The sequence below is a fragment of the Arabidopsis thaliana genome, chromosome 2, assembly GCF_000001735.4.
Source record: "Arabidopsis thaliana chromosome 2, partial sequence".
Lineage (NCBI taxonomy): Eukaryota > Viridiplantae > Streptophyta > Magnoliopsida > Brassicales > Brassicaceae > Arabidopsis > Arabidopsis thaliana.
The window spans coordinates 6,708,458-6,728,876 of NC_003071.7; the positions used below are offsets into that span (position 1 = coordinate 6,708,458).

The following is a 20,419-nucleotide window of genomic DNA, read 5'->3' on the forward strand; positions in this document are numbered from 1 at the left end:
TACCCATGTAGTTACATTCCCAACCGTACTAGACCAGCAACTCCAATCCAGACGTGATCATAACCGAGAAAGCTCACCAACACCACGCAACACCAATTTTTCATGTACAAATGATGTGGGCTTGAGAATACATCAGCACACAACATATTTTAAGACTTTTGATCGAAAGACAATTGTCCACTGTCGGGCTAAATCAAGAGATGGTCGAATGAGTCTACCCAAACCGTACCACGAACCTGTGAAACTACCCAATGGCCAAACTACTCGTTGATTTGAGATGGGCATGAATATTCATCAAAAAATCACCTATTTTATGAGGAATGATCCAAGGAATCCATCCCAGGTTCGAGCTGGTTTAGGAGATGACTAAGGAGGCCTCAAAATGGGTCCAAATAAGCTTGTTCCCATGACCCAATTAATCCAAAGAAGAAGAAGCCACAGAACAAAAAGGGTGATCTCCACTTGCATTTGTGTTCACACTTGGCCACTTCACAAACGGCTTGTCTTATTCACTAACTCGTCCCCTTAAGTTTTTCCATATCCTGATTGAGTGCATCTAAACCCTCCAATCCTAACGGCTAGAACATCAACCTCTCCTTCAATATTTCCATTTGATTTTGCATATTGTATAATCTAGTAACCTTTTTATGATTTTAGACCAACTGATTTATATTTTGAAATGATATAAGTTAAATGTGAAATGATATTTATAAAATATTATAACCAAACAAAACCTCGCAAACGTTTTAGACAACTAAATCTTTCTATGCAGTAACATATTAATACTAATGATTAAATAGAATAAAATGAAAAAGGAAGATATATAACATTTATCCTATGTTTCAATAATTCAACAATCAAATCAAATCAAATGTGATAAACAATATCTATAACTCATCAAAAAGCTTAAGCCCCCATATATCCTCACAATACCTAACAAAAGGAACAACTTTCCCCGATTCAGTTCCCCATGCGTCAGGTTCACATCCATGAGTCGGAGGAGTAAGGAAACAAGGCTCCATCGACGTGGATCGAACACACGGCGGATCAGGAGCTTTGTTATCATTTGGCAGATAAAGTAACCATGGCTTTAATCCTCCAAGACTATAAGCAACATATCCAAATGTTGACCTTGAGCTTGCAACAATGTTATCGGTTAAGCTCAAAAGATACATCTCAGCAAGCGCCTTTTGGTCGTGAACCTTCTTGTCTGTTTGTTGATACCTTTCTCCACTTGGCTGATATACTTTAATAATCTCTCCCGTCATATTTGCTCGCTCTGAAAACATGTTCTCTAGTTTCTTAGAGTACTCAGGAGACAAAGAAGTGACAAGAACAGCTTTACTTTTTGGAATGTTCGATATGTTGACTTTTGATTCTTCTTGTGTAGCCAATTCAGGCAAAAGTTTCTCTCTTTGTGTGCAGGATATGACCTGGTCCATGACGTGTTGGTAGTATCCACCTTGATCGCGAAAAACCCGAATTTGAATCCCGAGTCTCTCATCTGCTTTGGATAAGTGATCATGGTAGTACTTAGTGACGATATCCCAAACTTGATTTTTAGGGTGAAAAAGATACCGACCCAAGTGGTGAAACACGGTTTCTTTCTGCGGAAACAGCTTCGTTAGTTCGGTTTGGAAAGTTGGATTAAACCATAAAGATGGAACAAAGTAAACATTGGCTCTAAATATCAACCAAGGGACTTTGTCAATCAAACTTTGATCCTTTTGGCAGAAGAACATCTTATCACTATCCCTTGAATCATGAAGGTTATGCATATATAGATGTGGCGGGAATGAAGTCGAGTTGATGGAATGATTTTCCAACATTGTTCCGTAACAACGAGAGTATCCCTTGTGGTATCCATCAGCATATTTCATCAATGGAAAGTCGAGAGGAAGCAACCATGAAGTACCTGGAAATGGCTCGCATAAGAGATCACCAATATCCTTGCGGTTGTCAACAAGAATGATTCTATCAGTCAAGAGAGCGTAGAGGAACACAGAAGCAAGAGTGAGTAGTCGGTTTCCAAGCCCGTAATCAGCGAGCCACACAACGTATCGGCATTCACCATCTGATTTGCTTGCATTATAATTCTCATCATGACTAAGATGCTTTGTTGCTTCCTTGTAAGCTTTTGTCCCTGGACCGCAACGTTTGTGAAGCATCTCATAGCTTCTAAGCTTCGAGACAAGATATTCAGACGGCTTGTATGGTGAAGGCTTGCGATACAAGAAAGTTTTATGATACCTACTCAAGCAAGAACCTTCATCGAAATCTGCGGTTAAAAGCCCTCCTATTAGTCTATCCCGCCCCGGTGTTTCGGATTCGTCTGAACATATAACAAAAAAAAAGGTCAAAAGGAGAATTCTTTGAGCTAACAATGAATGACAAAACATGGATGCTTATTTTTTTCTTTCTTACCGTTGATTGTAGCAGCAAAAAGTTTATTGTTGAAGTTGTTTGAGAATGAAAGTAACATAACAGACAAAATTAGTAAGGTACTAAAGACGATGGTTATCAGAATTTTCGTCTTCAATCCCAAACCCTTGATAACTTCGCCGGAGATCTGAAATATATGATACATGTTGACTTTTAGTTTGTGAAGATGATTCAAAAAGAGTTTACAACGCTTATATAACTTGATTACAACTTTTAATGTCAATCACTGATCAATAAGATAAAACTTTGAATATTCTAATGTGTCATTGTTAAGTTGTGACTATCAACGAACTCCAAACGTGACTCTATTTTGTTTAATAGAAGAAAAGTCTTTAAACTCCAAATTGTGATTTTGTATTATATAATATTCAGAATTATCGAAGAAACTTCCTATGGGAGAGCTCTTGTGAATTATTAACAATTTGGAATCCAAACAACTAGGATTTGTCAGGCACGTTGTGAAGACCATGACATTGATGTATTGAAATATGCAATAATTTGTAATTACATAAATATTGAGATCTGTTTGACATGCCCAATCAAAACATACAATCATGTCAATAATTAAGTGATCCCAAATTGTTTAAACGATTTACCTTAGTGATCAAAGTCCTAAACTCGTTTAAAAAACTAATGGTCAAAAGATTCCTAAAAAATTGCAAGTAGGCCACGAAACATAGAGAAAGTGATATGAACTTTAAGTTTCTAACAATACACCAATAAAATTATGGTCCAGATTTTGATCTATATGTAATAGGTTCATGAACTTAGTTTTAAAAGTCACAAACGGTATACGTAGATTATTGTTAACATGAACGACTAACAACGACATAACACGCGCAATTCATATGACTCTAGATGTTACCCTTGATATTCACATGCATGTAAAACTCTCAATATGCTATTTGAAAGTCTCCGGGGGTTGCCACGTCATCACATCGCTCCAAAGGCCCCATTTGTTTTTTCATTTTTTTTTCCTTTATTAAATGTTTTTCTCATCGACCAATCGTCCTCTGACTTTTTTTATTTTGACGAGGGAAATGTATTCAGATTCGAGCGGAACCGCGGTTGGCCCGGTAAACCCGATGACTCAGTCACTAATCCAGTTTGGCTCCAACACTACAATCCGCTAATTTTCAATCAGGTAAATTTTGAAAATCTCTAATAAATTCCGGTAATGGTATAACCCGCGATATGGTACTACTAGTTGAAACCGTCGTGCTTAAAAATGTTGATTAAAATTCAACTTTTTTTTTTTGGCTAAACTGCAAATATCATATATATGAAAAGGATGGTTTTACAAGGAAGTTAAACCCGGAATTGGTTTCTTGGCAAAATAAAAATAAAAAAGGAAAGCAATATTAGAATTTTGGACCAGACATGATCAGTGCACTTAAAGCCCCAAAACCCACTAAAATTCTATTTTTAAAAATAATTTATATTTTCTGTTGGATAAAATATATTATATGTAATCTTTTAGATTTAGGTCAAGATTTAATTGTGTCAATGAAAATAAGCGGAATAATTATGAAAATAAGCGGAATAATGATGAGTACAACTTGTACATTGTCCGAAACCATTCACATAATTACCATTAAAATTAATTATGTAAAAAAATTTTAATTGTAATTAGAAAGAATAATTTTGGAAAAACACTATATAAAGATTAAAACAACAAATTTACCATTATTCTTTATGAACCAATGCATTTTTAATCCTTTTTACTCTTTATATAATGTTTTTAATCCAAGTTACTGTTAAAAATATGGAATTTCGATTCTTTTTAATATTTGTATTTCCAAAATTATTATTATGTAATTCAAATTATAAAGATTAAAAAGTCTTAAAATAACATTGGGTCATTATTTGAATTGATGTAAACAGAAAATCCATTGTAGACATTTTGACCATTCCCAATAACTGTTATGAGAAGCCTGAAAATGCCCAGTAAACAAAAGAATAGGCCCATATAGGCCCAACTTAAACTACTATAGTTCTTCTTATACCTTTTTCCACTCTCACTCACTTTGCTCTCTCCAAATTTCTTCTTCTTCTCCGGCGAAGAAATCGAAAAGTCATTACCCTAAGAGTCCCAGAGTCGTCAGAAGGAACAGCTTTTGAAATGGACGGTGTCACCTACCAAAGATTCCCAACGGTGAAGATCCGTGAGCTTAAAGATGACTACGCCAAGTTCGAGCTTCGTGAAACCGACGTTTCAATGGCCAACGCTCTCCGTCGCGTAATGATCTCCGAAGTCCCCACCATGGCAATCCATCTCGTCAAAATCGAGGTTAATTCCTCTGTTCTCAACGACGAGTTCATTGCTCAACGACTTAGTCTCATCCCTCTCACTAGCGAGCGTGCTATGAGCATGCGGTTCTGTCAAGATTGTGAAGATTGTAATGGAGATGAACATTGCGAGTTCTGCTCTGTTGAGTTTCCCCTTAGTGCTAAGTGTGTTACTGACCAAACCCTAGATGTTACTAGTAGGGATCTCTACAGTGCTGATCCTACTGTTACTCCTGTTGATTTCACTAGTAACTCATCTACTTCTGATTCAAGCGAGCACAAGTAAGTCCCTTTTCATCATTGTAGTGATTATTTGTTCTTTATGAATTGATTGGAATTGCTAAGCTTAGATATTACACAATGCTAAACAAAATTTGACATCTTTAGATGCCCTTTGCATGAGTCTTCCTTTTGGTAGTTCTGTGGCTTTTTTTTCTGCAGTTTCTTAGACTGTTATTGTTTTGGTTTCAGGGGAATTATCATTGCGAAACTACGCAGGGGACAAGAGTTGAAGCTTAAAGCATTAGCTAGGAAAGGAATTGGGAAAGATCATGCGAAATGGTCTCCTGCAGCTACTGTTACGTATATGTATGAGCCTGACATTATTATCAATGAAGAGATGATGAACACTTTGACAGATGAGGAAAAAATTGACTTGATTGAGAGCAGTCCTACCAAAGTGTTTGGCATTGACCCAGTCACCGGACAGGTTAATTTCGATGTTCTGTAAGAATAACATCTATACAAGTTTATAGCTTTGAGACTTCAATATGATTGTACTACTTTATAGGCTACCATGCTTTGAAATATATGTATGTGATGTGGTGTATGAATTTTCTTTAAGTGTTTAGTGCGTTTAGCTCATTTCTTTTGCAGTCTATTGTTTGAATCATCACAACTGTAATTATAATACTTTGCTTCTTAGGTTGTGGTGGTTGATCCTGAAGCATACACTTACGATGAAGAAGTGATCAAGAAAGCTGAAGCAATGGGGAAACCGGGACTCATTGAGATCCATCCGAAACATGATAGTTTTGTATTCACTGTTGAGTCCACAGGTGCATTGAAGGCTTCTCAGCTGGTACTAAATGCCATTGATATCCTGAAGCAGAAGCTTGATGCAATCCGTCTCTCAGATAACACTGTAGAAGCCGATGATCAGTTTGGTGAACTCGGTGCCCATATGCGTGAAGGATGAAATCGTAGCTCTTTTTTTACCTGTTTGATCAGGGTTTAAGTTTCTTCTAGACCAGACTAATATATTAACCGTAGCGGCACTGCCTTGTTTGATAGCAACATGTAAAGTGGCAGTCTTGTCTTTGTTCCCGACCTCTGACTGATCCTTGTGTTCCTGAACCTTGTTATGTTGGGTTATTTTTAGTCGTTGAACTCTCTCGTAATTGGCGTTTTTTTTGTTGTCATTGTTAAGAATGGGTTAGTTAATATAGGAAAAAAGATTTTAATTGATATTAATTAAGGTAAAAACAAAATATTAAACTAATATTGAAAAGTTTAATATTATATTAGTGAGATACTCTAACAAAACCAAGTTAATATTTTTCTATTAATTTATCTAAAAAAATAATATATATCCACATGTTAGATATATATATGTATACTTAAAAAAAAAATGTGAGTGGATGAAAAATATTTGTTTCTTCTTAATGCTGATACCTAGGAGTGTCAAAATGGGTAACCCAACTCAACTCAACTCATAATCAAATGAGTTTAAAGTTAAATGAGTTATAGGTTGACCCAACTCATTTTGTTAAATAGATTGGATCAAACTATAACTCATTTAATTTGATGAGTTGAGTTGTTAAATGGGTTAACACATTTAAGTAATAATTAAATTAATTTATTTACGTGTTAAACACTCAACTGTAATGGCTACTCTATGTCTTCCTCCTACTTAATTTCCAATGCTTCCGGAATCCTTATCTTACATTTCTCGACCACATTTTTGAGTAATAGTAATAGGCTAAGGCGCTCGCCGTAAATTATTTAAGTGCACCTGAGAGTAAATGAGTCAATAGGTCAAGTTGCTCCAGGTATGAAATTCACGAATTAAAAATGCTGTAATATACTCTTTCCCATAACTTCTCATACCAGACCAACATTATTATTATAAAACAATAATAAATAATAATTATTATTAATTCATTATCATCAAACTTATGATATTTACGGATTCCACTTTTTACGGGTTTACGTTTTTGGCGGGAAAATCTTGGATTTACGTTTTTGGAGGGAAAATCACGGGTTTACGTTTTTGGCGGGAAAATTACGGGTTTACGTTTTTGGCGGGAAAATTACGGGTTTACGTTTTTGGCGAGAAAATCTCGGGTTTACGTTTTTGGCAGGAAAATCACAGGTTTACGTTTTTGGTGGAAAAATTACGGGTTTACGTTTTTGGCGGGAAAATTATAGATTTACGTTTTTGGCGGGAAAATCTCGGATTTACTTTTTTTTGGCGGGAAAATTACGGGTTTACGTTTTTGGCGGAAAAATTATGGATTTACGTTTTTGGCGGGAAAATCTTGGGTTTACGTTTTTGGCAGGAAAATCACGGGTTTACGTTTTTGGCGGGAAAATCACAGTTTTACGTTTTTGGCGGGAAAATCACGGGTTTATGTTTTTTGGTGGAAAAATTACGAGTTTACTTTTTTTTCAATTTCATCCCTTGTATATTTAAGAAATTTGGAAAACTATTAATTTTATTAAATTGATTTAGATGTGTTGGTTAGACTTAAATTGACATTGGTTTAGAGATTTTAGTTGGTTTAATTCAATTTTACAAAACTTGATGGGTTAATTGGGTAAACCATTGAAACCATTAACCATTACAACTCAACTCATTTTACTCATCAAACCAATTGACTCATCAACTCATTTGACCCATCAACTCATTTGAGTCAAAAATTTCAACTCATTAGGGTCCATGGATTGAGTTGAGTTGAGTTTGACCCATGAATTTTGACCCATTTTGACACCCCTACTGATACCTAATAACATCTTTATTTGAATTAAGTAACATAAAAATTCATAAACTTTCCAAGATAAGCAACACATGAATAGCATGAACTTCAATATGGAAGACCTTTGCATAGTGGATATCCAATTTTAAATTGCATACCTCTTGAGGGTTTATTAAAGCTCTTTCAAGTTCATGAACGTCAGTCACAAAATAAGTTTATGGTGAGTAATGATATGTTGTTCATTCTTTACTTTTACATATATATAGATAAAGACTGGTCCGATGGACGGGTTTATTTTCTTATAACTAAATTCAAATTTAACAAAAATAATAATTGACAACGTTGTAAGTTTTCAAAAGTAAAAAAAATATATATATATATATATATATATATAAATTTCACTGTTGCATTGTTTCCTTCACCACTTCAATTATTTGAATGAAAAATATATCATATATCAATAACTCAAATTATTTGAATGAAAAATATATTACGTATCAATAACTTTTGGTATAGATATGAATACTAAAATTAAAAATATTCATCATAGAATTGGTGAACGATTCCAAAATGGTTTTAAATTAGACACATTAAAAACATAGAATAATTGGTAAGAATACCCTTTCAACATTACCTATTTTCAATTATACCCTTTCTTATTTGTCATTTTCATTTATGCCTTTTTACTCCTATTTGGAAAATGTTTTAAGTTAACAAAATAAAATATTGATTTTTTCCTGCCTAAAATATTCTGAAACTAAATTTTCCGCCAAAATTTTCCCGCCAAAAAAAGTTTCCACCAAAACATTTTTCTCACAATTTTTTTGACGGGAAATAGATTTACAAGGGATTTTAACAGTTTTTTAAAGGGTTTTAAAATATTTACAAGGATTTTAAAAGATTTTTTAAGGGTTTAAAAGGGTTTTAAAAGAGGGAGATTTGCAAAACTACCCTTTTTTTACTACCCTTTTCCAACAATACCCTTTTATATTTTTCATTTTTAAAAATATCCCTTGCTTTGAACAGAATGACTAAATTACCCTCATCTAATAAAAACATGTAATTGGAAACTGAAAGTTTCCCGCTATTTTTTTGGTGCCAAAATTTATTTTTCCTGCTAAAAAAAAATTTCCCATCAGATCGTCCGGCTCGGCCCAAATGAGAGCTGCTCGGCCCAACAACATCAAGTCGGCCCAGATGAAAGCTGCTCGGCCCAGCCCGACAAACTTGAGAGGGTAAAAACGTAAAACCGCAGGGGAGACCCTAGGTCAGCTCCTAGCCTATAAATAGCAGAAGACACTATTGGGAAAAGGGACCAGGAGTTATTACCTAGAGAATTTAAGAGAGAATAGTTGCCTAGCTCTGTTATCTCTTGCTTTCCCGTTTTCCGTTTTGTATTTTCTGGTTTTTCGATTTGTACTTTCGGTTCTCCGTTCTGTACTTACGATTCTCCGTTCTGTTAAATTACCGTCTTTTCCGTTCGTCATTAATAAAGAAGCTACTCCGTTCTCCCCAAACCCCTTAATAATTATTGTTACAACCTCTGTACAAACAATTGGCGCCCACCGTGGGGCCAGACAGAGTTTCTTCTGATATTGACAAACAGATACGATGTTGCCAGTAATCCCGGAGAGCCACGACGAGATGACGGAAACCTCGAACGAGCAAGGAGTCGGAACCAGCGCGCCTCTTGCCGGACCACCAGCTCGGCAGACGACGCCCCCACCAGCTCGCCCGACGATGCCACCTCTAGCCGCAGTTCCTGTCGCACCTCCAGCCGCAGTTCCTGTCGCACCTCCAGCCGCAGCTCCTGTCGCAGCTCCTGCCGACCTAGGAGAGATAACTCCACGAGGAACCAATCTCGACGAAGTCATCCGATCTTTCCTCGACCGACTCGACTTACAGGACGCAAGAACTTCCGAACGCATCAACGCGATAGTTGCCGCCCAGGAGGCCTCGCAGAATCAGATCGAGCAACTCCAGTCCTCCGCAGCTCGCGCAAGTCGACAGCTCAGCGATGACGAAACAATCCCGCCCCAGCGAACTCCAGTCATGGAAAGATCGGCAAACCGACGCAACAGGCCTGCCTCCATCGTCGTTGGGTCCATCGACGAGCACACTCGTGAAAATGCGCCGAACCGTGACAACCGACCGAACGTCGACACTCGAGCACGCCGAACAGAAGACGATGATACCGGTGCGCGTGATCGGGAACTCCAGCAACTACGAACCACATTGAAAGATACGTCATCCAAGATGCATCGCGCCGTCAGCTCGACCCCAGAAGTAGATAAAGTATTGGAAGAGACGCAACGCTCTCCTTTCACTTCGTGCATCTCCGACGTTCGCATTCGCCACATCAGCAAAATTAAGTTGGCAAATTACGAAGGACTCGTTGACCCAAGGCCATTCTTGACGTCTGTAAGCATAGCGATCGGCCGTGCACACTTCTCCGATGAGGACCGAGATGCTGGAAGTTGTCAACTCTTCGTGAAACATCTAAGTGGTGCCGCTCTTACTTGGTTCTCTCGACTTGAAGCCAATTCAATCGACAGCGTCCACGCACTCACCACTAGTTTTCTGAAAAACTACGGAGTTTTCATGGAGAAAGGTGCTTCTAATGTCGACCTGTGGACAATGGCCCAAACCGCTAAGGAATCACTCCGAAGTTTCATCGGAAGATTCAAAGAAATCGTCACTAGCGTAGCCACCCCTGACGATGCTGCAATTGCGGCTCTGCGGAATGCGCTCTGGCACGGGTCACGATTTTGAGAAGATCTTCTGCTTAACCAACCAGCGACTCTAGCAGATGCACTACATTGTGCAAACCGTTTCATCGACAGGGCTCGGCGAAAGCACCAATCGCAAAGGAAAAACCGAAGGAGGGGCATCATGAGTCTCGACAGCACTACGACGCTGACTACGCTAAGGAAGAGAAACTAAAAAAGGGAACGTCATACTACGTTGGGGACACGGCACCGCGATCTGATAAACCATGGAATAAGTGGAATCGATCGGCCGATGCCAAAGGAGACCAAAAATACTATGAGTTTCATAAAATTCCAGGACACTCAACTGACGAGTGTCGACAATTACAAACTCTCCTCCTGACGAAGTTTAAAAAAGGCGATCTCGACATAGAGCCCGATCGACGTCGTACGGGCACAAACGACAGAGACAACACGCATCGTCGAGTCGAGAATACCGACCGAGATAATCAAGACGATAAACGCCGACAAGACGAAACTGATCGACGAGCAGAACGCATTCACGATGATGACCGGCGAGCAGAACCCCATAAACGAAATCACGATGCACCACGACAATTCGAGGACGAGCCGGCCTCTAAGCGTCGGAGAAATATGATTATGGGCGGCCTCACGGCATGCCGCGATTCAGTTCGGTCAATCAAAAGCTATCGCCGCCAAGGCGAGAAGCAACGTGCATGGATCGAGAAAAACACCTCTGCCGTTGAATGCAACGAACCCATCACATTTTCTGAGGCCGATATCGCTCTTCCTGGAAGTCACAACGACCCGCTAGTTGTCGAATTAAAGATCGGAGAAAGTATTGTCACGAAAATTCTCAAAACGACCCGCTAGTTCTCTGTAAACGTGATTTTCAAAGATGTCCTTCTCCAACTGGAAATCGATGTTCGATCGTTCCAGGACAAAGTCCAACCGCTAACAGGCTTCGACGGAGACACAATAATGACCGTCGGCACGATCACCTTGCCAATCTACGTTGGTGGAACGGTCTCCTGGTTTGAATTTGCCGTTGTTGACAAACCAATCATCTATAATGTCATACTCGGTACGCCATGGTTGCACAAGATGAAGGCCGTTGCGTCAAGTTACCATCAATGCGTTAAGTTTCCGACGCTCCGGGGAACCTATACATTGCGAGGCGATCCGCTCGTCGCACGAACATGTTTCATGATCGAACGACAGTTACGAAACGCTCGACCACTATAGCAATTACAGAGCGGGACCGCGCCGCTAGTCCCAACTCAAGATGAACGCCCAAACCCTCAAAAAGGAACGGTCGTCCAAGTTAACATCGATGAAAGCGACCCGTCTCGCTGCGTTGGCATCAGGATTGACTTGCCGTCAGAACTCCAAAATGAGCTTGTTAATTTCCTCCGCCAGAATGCAGCTACTTTCGCATGGTCCGTTGAAGATATGCCGGGAATCGACTCAGCCGTTACTTGCCACGAACTTAATGTCGACCCGACATATAAACCATTGAAACAAAAAAGACGAAAGCTCGGTCCCGATCGCACAAAAGATGTGAACGAGGAAGTAAAGAAATTGCTCGATGCCGGTTCCATCGTTGAAGTGAGATACCCTGACTGGCTGAGAAACCCTGTAGTCGTTAAGAAAAAGAACGGGAAATGGCGAGTATGCATCGATTTTACAGATCTAAATAAGGCTTGCCCGAAAGATAGTTTTCCTCTCCCGCATATCGACCGACTTGTGGAAGCTACGGCTGGTAACGAGCTGCTGTCTTTTATGGACGCTTTCTCCGGTTACAATCAAATTCTGATGCACCAAAATGACCGAGAAAAAACTGTGTTTATCACGGACCAAGGGACATACTGCTACAAGGTGATGCCATTTGGACTTAAGAATGCGGGTGCTACTTACCCAAGACTAGTGAATCAAATGTTCACCGACCAGCTCGATCACTCGATGGAAGTCTACATTGACGACATGCTCGTCAAGTCGTTGCGAGCTGAAGAACACATCACTCACCTTAGACAGTGTTTCCAAGTCCTGAATCGTTATAACATGAAGTTGAATCCGTCCAAATGTACGTTTGGAGTAACCTCCGGAGAATTCCTTGGTTACCTAGTCACTCGCCGCGGGATCGAGGCTAACCCTAAGCAAATATCGGCGATAATCGACCTCCCATCTCCAAGAAACACTCGGGAAGTACAACGGCTTATCGGACGCATTGCCGCCTTAAATCGATTTATCTCTCGATCAACTGACAAGTGTTTGCCTTTCTATCAGTTACTCCGAGCCAACAAACGGTTTGAATGGGACGAAAAATGCGAGGAAGGGGAAACACTATATCTCTATATTGCGGTGTCTACCTCGGCCGTAAGCGGAGTCCTTGTACGAGAAGATCGTGGAGAACAACATCCCATTTTCTACGTGAGCAAAACACTTGACGGTGCCGAGCTACGCTATCCTACCCTGGAAAAGCTAGCATTTGCAGTCGTTATCTCTGCTCGAAAACTGCGGCCATATTTTAAATCATACACAGTCGAAGTCCTTACGAACCAGCCGCTCCGAACAATTCTTCACAGTCCAAGCCAATCCGGCCGACTCGCTAAATGGGCCGTAGAATTGAGCGAATATGATATTGCCTACAAGAACCGAACATGCGCCAAGTCTCATCGAGCTCCCACCAGACCTTATCGCAGGAGTATCCCCTGTCGAAAAGTGGATCTTGCACGTCGACGATGCTTCATCTCGACACGGCTCAGGAATTGGTGTCCGCTTGGAATCTCCGACAGGTGAAATACTAGAGCAATCGTTCTGCTTAGGGTTCCCAGCATCGAATAACGAGGCAGAATACGAGGCTCTTATCGCTGGTCTGCGCCTAGCCCATGGAATCGAGGTAAAGAAAATTCAAGCTTACTGCGACTCTCAACTTGTCGCCAGCCAGTTCAGTGGAAACTATGAGGCGAAAAACGAACGAATGGATGCTTACCTTAAGGTTGTACGAGAACTCTCTTACAATTTTGAAGTTTTTGAGCTCACCAAGATTCCTCGCAGCGATAACGCGCCTGCAGATGCCTTAGCCGTTCTCGCCTCTACATCTGATCCCGACTTGCGACGTGTGATCCCGGTAGAATGCATCGATGTTCCTAGCATAAAGATACAAGGCACGATCACCAAACCATCTGAATATACTGTCATCGACTTAACTGCAGAACAACTCAGCATCGTCATGGTTATCTTACCACCAGCAACCGACCGCTCGGAAGATGCCGGCCCTTCTGGCAACTTAGTCTGTTCAAGCGATCCCGGTCAGTCTAGCGGTTGTGACCGATCAGACGACTCCAACCGATCAGCCGACTCTGATTCTCCTGCTTCAACCAATTGGATAGAAGAAATCCGCTCCTATATAGCCGATAGAATTGTCCCCAAGGACAAATGGGCAGCACGACGTCTCCGCGCTCGAAGCGCTCAGTATACGCTTCCCCACGAACATCTTTTACGGTGGAGTGCAACTGGAGTCCTCTTGTCTTGTCTCGACGACGAGGAAGCACAACAGGTCATGAGAGAAATCCACGAAGGAGCCGGAGGTAACCATTCGGGCGGCCGCGCTTTGGCTTTAAAGATTCGCAAACATGGACAGTACTGGCCAACCATGAATGCAGACTGTGAAAAATTCGTAGCTCGTTGCGAAAAGTGCCAGGGTCACGCTCCGTTTATCCACATTCCATCAGAAGTCCTCCAAACCGCCATGCCACCTTATCCTTTTATGCGGTGGGCAATGGATATAATCAGACCATTCCCTGCTTCTCGCCAAAAAAAATATATTCTCGTGATGACGGACTACTTCACCAAATGGTTCGAGGCCGAATCGTACGCTCGCATCCAATCCAAGGAAGTGCAAAACTTTGTTTGGAAGAACATCATTTGTCATCATGGACTTCCATACGAAATTGTTACCGACAACGGCACCCAGTTCACATCACTCCAATTCGAAGGCTTTTGCGCAAAATGGAAAATTCGTCTCAGCAAATCAACTCCACGATATCCGCAATGCAACGGCCAAGCCGAAGCGACTAACAAAACAATTCTCGATGGACTAAAGAAAAGGCTTGATGAAAAGAAAGGAGCTTGGGCCGACGAGCTCGACGGGGTACTTTGGTCGTACCGAACGACACCGCGCCGATCAACCGACCGAACTCCGTTCTCTCTAACATACGGAATGGAAGCATTAGCACCGTGTGAAGCGGGCCTCCCCACAGTTCGTCGTTCTATGTTAATCAACGATCCCACTCTAAACGACCAGATGCTCCTTGACAACCTCGACACCCTTGAAGAACAGCGTGATCAAGCACTTCTTCGTATCCAAAACTACCAACAAGCAGCTGCCAAGTTCTACAACAAGAAAGTAAAGAATCGACTATTTGCAGAAGGCGACTTGGTCCTCCGTAAAGTTTTCGAAAACACGGTCGAACAGGACGCTGGCAAGTTAGGAGCTCATTGGGAAGGTCCGTACCTTATATCCAAAGTCGTGAAACCAGGTGTCTACGAACTTCTCACCATGGATGGCACACCGATTCCCCGTTCATGGAACTCGGCAAATCTGAAACGTTACTACTACTAAAACCAAAAGACACAAAAGAAAACAAAAAAAAAATCGCTCGCCTGCCGAGCTAACCCTTTGTAAAACGAACTACGATCGGCTTGATCCCTTCCAAATGGTACGTAGGCAACCTCTCACAAAGGCACAGCTATATAAAAAAAAATAATATAAAAAGTTCTTTTATATACTTACTTTTCTCCCACATCGTCTTCCTGGCTAGTTGCACGATCTAAACATTTAAACGCGTTCCCTCATGGATGCAATGGTGCTCGTCGGTTGGGCCTAAGAAACCCGTTCCAGTCGAAATAATCCATATCTTTACTTAAGTAAGCAAAAACTTACACTTAAAGATTAACCGCCGACCCAGATTCGCACCCAATAAGCTGATAGGCGGCGGAACATTAGTAAGCCGAGTCCGCTCGCACGTTTTTGCCTACCTGGAAGCAATTTCAGGATATGCCGGACACCAGCGCCGCACCTACAAAGTACGACGAGCCAGTCTCGCATACTTCATACGTAAGCCTTGCGTTTCGAGCCAAACATATACAGGATAAGTCAAGGGACGCCTTGCCCCATAATATGTTTTGAAACCAAGCTTAAACGCCAAGGACAACCTTGTCAAATGTAAACCAAGGATAACCTTGCGCCAAGAACTTCAAAAAATCGGCAGAGCTCGTCATTACCGTTTTCACGCCTCCTATAAACCGATCTTAAAAATCGTAAAACACATTATACAAGTCAAACCCGACTTCGCAGGCGTAACACATGCCGAGCTCACACTTAAAGCTCACGCAATAATACAAAGCAAATAATCATAATTTTCGTCAATAAAAGAGTCTATAAATAACATAAAACCGCAAGAATATCCATAACAAAGCAAAGACCCAACGACGGGCCAAACATACGCATCAAAGTCCAACTAGCCACGAAAACACAAATGTGGATCTAGCCTAGAAAACCGATAAAAAGAAACATAGCAAAGGGAAACAACGACCAAGCATCGGAACAAATCAGTGGTCGGCAGGAGTCAACTCCGAGTCGCGCACCAACAGCTCCGGCTTCCACCTCTTCAAACGGATCGAGATCGCCCGGAAGCAAGTCGGCGACCTCCAGCTGACGAACTCCATTGTCCAAAGTTCGCTCTCGCACCTCAAGCTCACGGATTGTCGCCGGGGGAATAGCCACCTTTTTCTTAACCAATTTCTCGAGACACTGAAGAGTCCCTGTAACTTGGCTAAGAGTGAGAAGAGAAGTCCGATGCGGCATTAGTATCAATGATATGCCTCCTCTTCCTATCAATTCGGGCGAGGTACCTATCACTCTTCTTCCTCTCCGCGGCAACATGCTCGATCCGTGACTTCCTCAACCTAGCACCCTCCGATGCAAACCTCTTGTCCAACGCTTCCAACTGCATTCGCGTTTCATCGACGGAAGACTGAAGCGAGGAAACCTGCTCGAAAAGCTCGCTAGACCGCTTCTCGAGAGTCGCAGACCGCTCTCTCTCAACGGCCAGCTCCTTCGCAAGTTTCTGCAAAGCCTCACATTCGGCCGATTCAGTCGCCAAACGGGTAGCGGAAACCTTGGCTTTACACCCAAGGAATGAGGAAAGCCGGTTTCCCGCTCCAATCGACTGAAATACCAAACAACCCGTCATCAAACAAAAGTCACAGAAAAGCGAAGAAACATAAAAGAGGAATCATCAACAAGAAACATTGAAGTGATTAACAAACCTGACAAGTCTTTTGAGCCCAATCCTTAAAGAGCTCTCTCTCCACGAAACGATCAACCGAAGAAAAATCGTCACTCGCACCACGAATCCTGGAAACAAGATCAGCACAAGAAGTCGCGTTTTGCGTAAACGCGATATCCTTAGCCTTGTACTGATAAGAGAAGCCATGGTCTACCGCTCCACGAACCGTAGTTTCACGTCTTGGGGTTTTAGGAACCTTGAAAGATCCCTTTTCCGCATCATCACGGGAAGTCCTCTTCTTCGAGGGCGTTGATCCTCCGAGCGACGGGAGAGCAGAGCGATGAACGACGTCCCCATCTGTCCCCTTGTCCTCAGCCACTGGGCGCTTCTCCGAGCGATCTACCACGACGTCCCCCGTCGCGCTCTCAGTCGCAGAACCCCGACCAAGACTCTCGTCACCTCTATTCTCAACGTCCAAACGCGCTTCTGTAACAACTGGAGAGGGCTCTACGCCGTTCATCAAATCGGGATTCTCCCCAAACTCGTCGACAAAACGAGGAAGTTGCGGAATAATCTTTCCCATTCTAGGACCTGAAAACAAACCCAAAAACCAATATCACAAAAGGCAATTCCGTTGGTGGTTGGCAAACATACAAGAAAGAGAAGAGAAGCTAAGGAAATGGCGTAAAAAAAAAAAAAAAAAACTCAAAAAAAAAACTTACGAGTTTGGCGAGTCTCTGGAAACGAACCGGTCGGCCAATGCAAAGCACCCAACTCTCTGATTCTCGCAATATTATCGAGAAACCCGGGAGGGAAATCGCGAACTCGAAAAACCGGTTCTGCAAAAGAAACAAAAACAAGTTAGAACGATGGAGAAAACTAACCCGCAAAGTCACAACAAAACAAAGTCTACCAGGAGACATGGTCCAATCATCAACAAAGACCGTATCAAGATTCTCGACCGAGAACTCGCTCAACTTCACAAAAAAGTAACGACGCTTCCAACCGTGAATTTTACTGACAGCACCAGAAACAATCTTATGCTTGGCCTTAGCACTAGCATAGTACGAGCCCGGGCTCTCTTTTACTCTAGAGAAAGTAGTCGCCTCCTCAAAAAAATCAGTGTCAATCTCGATACCGCATTCAGCTCCCAATATTGCTAGTCCGATAGCATTGCGAATCGCACCAACAGTAAGCTGAGATATCGCGATATTCCGTCTAGCACAATACTCCGTCAGAAAATTTGGAAGAGGAAACAGAAGCCCACAACGTGTAAAGTACGCCTCATACAAACATATGTATCCTTCTGGTGGAGTCCAAGGGCGTTGTAGCGAATCCGGTTTGAGGAGCTCTATTTCTCTCGGCGCATTACAGAGGATAAGCATGTCCGCTAATGATTGATCATCACATAGCGAAGAACCATGATCTAACGGAGCTACGACCCTCTCGAAATAAGAAGCACGAAGACCTAAAACAATCTGCCTACCTCTGACAGCAGAACAGTCACCGGTGCGTCGCTCCTCAATCCTGCTAACAGGCCTTGTACCAACTGCACCCCGAGCACCCGTGTCACGACCACTGACAACCAAATTATCAAACCCGTTCTCCATCATAAGACGGCCCAATCCACCATTCTCACCAAGCTCTCCCTCGGGATCGCTAATGTAATCTTCATCGACATTCTCGCAGTCGTAGACATATGAGACTTCCTCTCCGAAATCATTAAAACCTCCAAAGTCGCGATCATCCATCGGGTCAAACCCACCAAACTCCGCATTAAGTATGGCATCAAGGTTCTTCCCCTTACCAAATCGAGCAGGGCTTGGTGCGCTCGCCACCCTACTAGCTCCAAGAACGTCTCTTTGAAGCGGATCACCCATTTTGCTAAGCTCTCCTTGACCGTTGTTACCACATTTATCTCGCTCTCTACGTGTCTCGTGCACGCTCGGCTCGAGAACGTCACCATTTGGTCTCTCGCGCGATGTTTCACCGCTTGGCCGCACCGCTACATCCACTCTTCTTACGCCGATCTCTCCTTCACAACCGACGAGTCCTTCTCTCTCTCCACCGAGCTCTTCTCTCTCTCCGTTAATCTCTCCGTCGCCACCAGAGAGCTCACCTCCGTTAGAACACACGCCGAGCTCTTCCCCCACTATGCCGTTCTCTCCCGCAACGCCAACAAGCTCATCTCCGTCACCATCGACGAGCTCGCCAGCGAGAAAACGCACGTCGAACTCGCCTCTACTCCGTTCGACCGTCTCGCAACTTGGACCAAACTCGGTTCTCGCAACTTCACCCTCACCAAAACCATTGTGCCGAGCTATATGCCCGCCGAGCTCTCCAACTGCTTCCCGATTAATCGGACTAATCCCAACAGTGGGCGCTTCTTCAGCTCGCTCGGGTACGACGACCTCCTCTAATCCAAATTCGAGCTCGCCGGTTCGCTCAGCCGCCATATTTGGCGGCTCCCCTTTTCTTAAAACAAAACCGACGGCTAGGGTTTGCAAGAAGGAGACTCCAATTTTAAAGCATAAAGCTAGAGAGAGAAAGAAGAGAGAAGGGGGAGAAGAAGAAATTTACCTTTTCTTGTGAAGAGAAGAAACTAGAAGAAAAATGAAGAAGAAAGGTGTATAAATAGAGAGAAGGAAACATCACAATATTCAGTGGATATGGAAACATGCCAAAATCCAGCAGATTTTAAGGTGCAACAGTTAGGGGATATGGAAACATGCCAATATCCAGCAGATTTTAAGATGCAACAGTATGAAAATATGGAAGCTCTAATATCCAGCAGATATCGAGATACAGTAATATCAAACGAATATGGCATATAATATTACAAAAATTCGACTTCCCGCGTAAGCGAAAATAATTAATGCAACCTCAACGGTCCGACTTCTCGGTTAAGCAAACGCGACCCGCAACTCCCGCCAAAAAAAATCTATTCAAGACAACAAAAAAAACTCACTACCTGTTGTTCACGCCGAACGGGCATGATCCTAGTTTCAAACAGAAACCCGCCGACTTCGAGCAAGCTCTCATTTACCGGATTAGGGGGGGACTAATTGTGGGATACGGGCCTTGCCCTTCATGCCCAGTTTGGCCCAAGCACAAAATGAATAAGTCAAAACGGCCCATCAGAAGAACGCCCATCAGAAGAACGGCCCATCAGAAGAACGGCCCATCAGATCGTCCGGCTCGGCCCAAATGAGAGCTGCTCGGCCCAACAACATCAAGTCGGCTCAGATGAAAGCTGCTCGGCCCAGCCCGACAAACTTGAGAGGGTAAAAACGTAAAACCGCAGGGGAGACCCTAGGTCAGCTCCTAGCCTATAAATAGCAGAAGACACTATTGGGAAAAGGGAGCAGGAGTTATTACCTAGAGAATTTAAGAGAGAATAGTTGCCTAGCTCTGTTATCTCTTGCTTTCCCGTTTTGTATTTTCTGGTTTTCCGATTTGTACTTTCGGTTCTCCGTTCTGTACTTACGGTTCTCCGTTCTGTTAAATTACCGTCTTTTCCGTTCGTCATTAATAAAGAAGCTACTCCGTTCTCCCCAAACCCCTTAATAATTATTGTTACAACCTCGGTACAAACAGTTAGCATGGTTTACAATCGTTTTTTAGCATAAGCAAGTGGCATTGAATGATTTACAAGAGATTTTAAAAGCTTATAAAAGGGTAAAACATG

The 20,419-nt window shown here is 42.3% G+C and overlaps 3 protein-coding genes and 1 pseudogene across 6 annotated transcripts; 2 read left to right on the forward strand and 2 right to left on the reverse strand.

Annotated features, from left to right (window-relative positions):
* Positions 1-658: 658 nt before the first annotated feature.
* FUT4 (fucosyltransferase 4) lies at positions 659-2,699 on the reverse strand (the record flags this gene model as incomplete). 2 transcript variants are annotated; one of them, NM_201739.3, is made up of 2 exons in its annotated part: positions 659-2,332; positions 2,425-2,699. In NM_201739.3, 2 exons carry the CDS (start codon positions 2,585-2,587, stop codon positions 888-890), a joined length of 1,608 nt encoding a protein of 535 aa, NP_973468.2. In that variant the 3' UTR covers positions 659-887. The 2 variants fall into 2 exon arrangements, with proteins under 2 accessions (NP_973468.2, NP_179141.1); NM_127099.3 differs by lacking the exon at positions 2,425-2,699 and having other exon boundaries at positions 803-2,399.
* A 1,738-nt stretch (positions 2,700-4,437) lies between these two features.
* Positions 4,438-6,152, forward strand: NRPE3B (DNA-directed RNA polymerase family protein). Of its 2 annotated transcripts, NM_127100.4 has the most exons (3): positions 4,438-5,013; positions 5,203-5,440; positions 5,657-6,152. In NM_127100.4, exons 1-3 carry the CDS (start codon positions 4,565-4,567, stop codon positions 5,927-5,929), a joined length of 960 nt encoding a protein of 319 aa, NP_179142.1. In that variant the 5' UTR covers positions 4,438-4,564; the 3' UTR covers positions 5,930-6,152. The 2 variants fall into 2 exon arrangements, with proteins under 2 accessions (NP_179142.1, NP_001077894.1); NM_001084425.2 differs by having other exon boundaries at positions 5,203-5,678.
* Positions 6,153-9,320: 3,168 nt separating this feature from the next.
* AT2G15410 lies at positions 9,321-15,062 on the forward strand (annotated as a pseudogene; the record flags this gene model as incomplete). Its single annotated transcript has 1 exon — positions 9,321-15,062.
* Positions 15,063-15,490: 428 nt separating this feature from the next.
* On the reverse strand, positions 15,491-19,726 carry AT2G15420 (myosin heavy chain-like protein; the record flags this gene model as incomplete). Its single annotated transcript, NM_127102.1, has 8 exons — positions 15,491-15,519; positions 16,088-16,275; positions 16,355-16,671; positions 16,772-17,322; positions 17,454-17,570; positions 17,645-19,267; positions 19,312-19,333; positions 19,700-19,726. The coding sequence occupies 8 exons, from the start codon at positions 19,724-19,726 to the stop codon at positions 15,491-15,493; spliced, it is 2,874 nt and encodes a 957-aa protein (NP_179144.1).
* Between the last annotated feature and the right edge of the window lie 693 nt (positions 19,727-20,419).

Bases quoted from the DNA above. Each gene is read 5' to 3' on its own strand.
- NRPE3B (NM_127100.4), top strand. From the start codon at position 4,565: ATGGACGGTGTCACCTACCAAAGATTCCCAACGGTGAAGATCCGTGAG. The intron at 5,014-5,202 runs GTAAGTCCCTTT...TTTTGGTTTCAG, and splicing joins TCTGATTCAAGCGAGCACAA to GGGAATTATCATTGCGAAAC. The intron at 5,441-5,656 runs GTTAATTTCGAT...TTTGCTTCTTAG, and splicing joins TTGACCCAGTCACCGGACAG to GTTGTGGTGGTTGATCCTGA.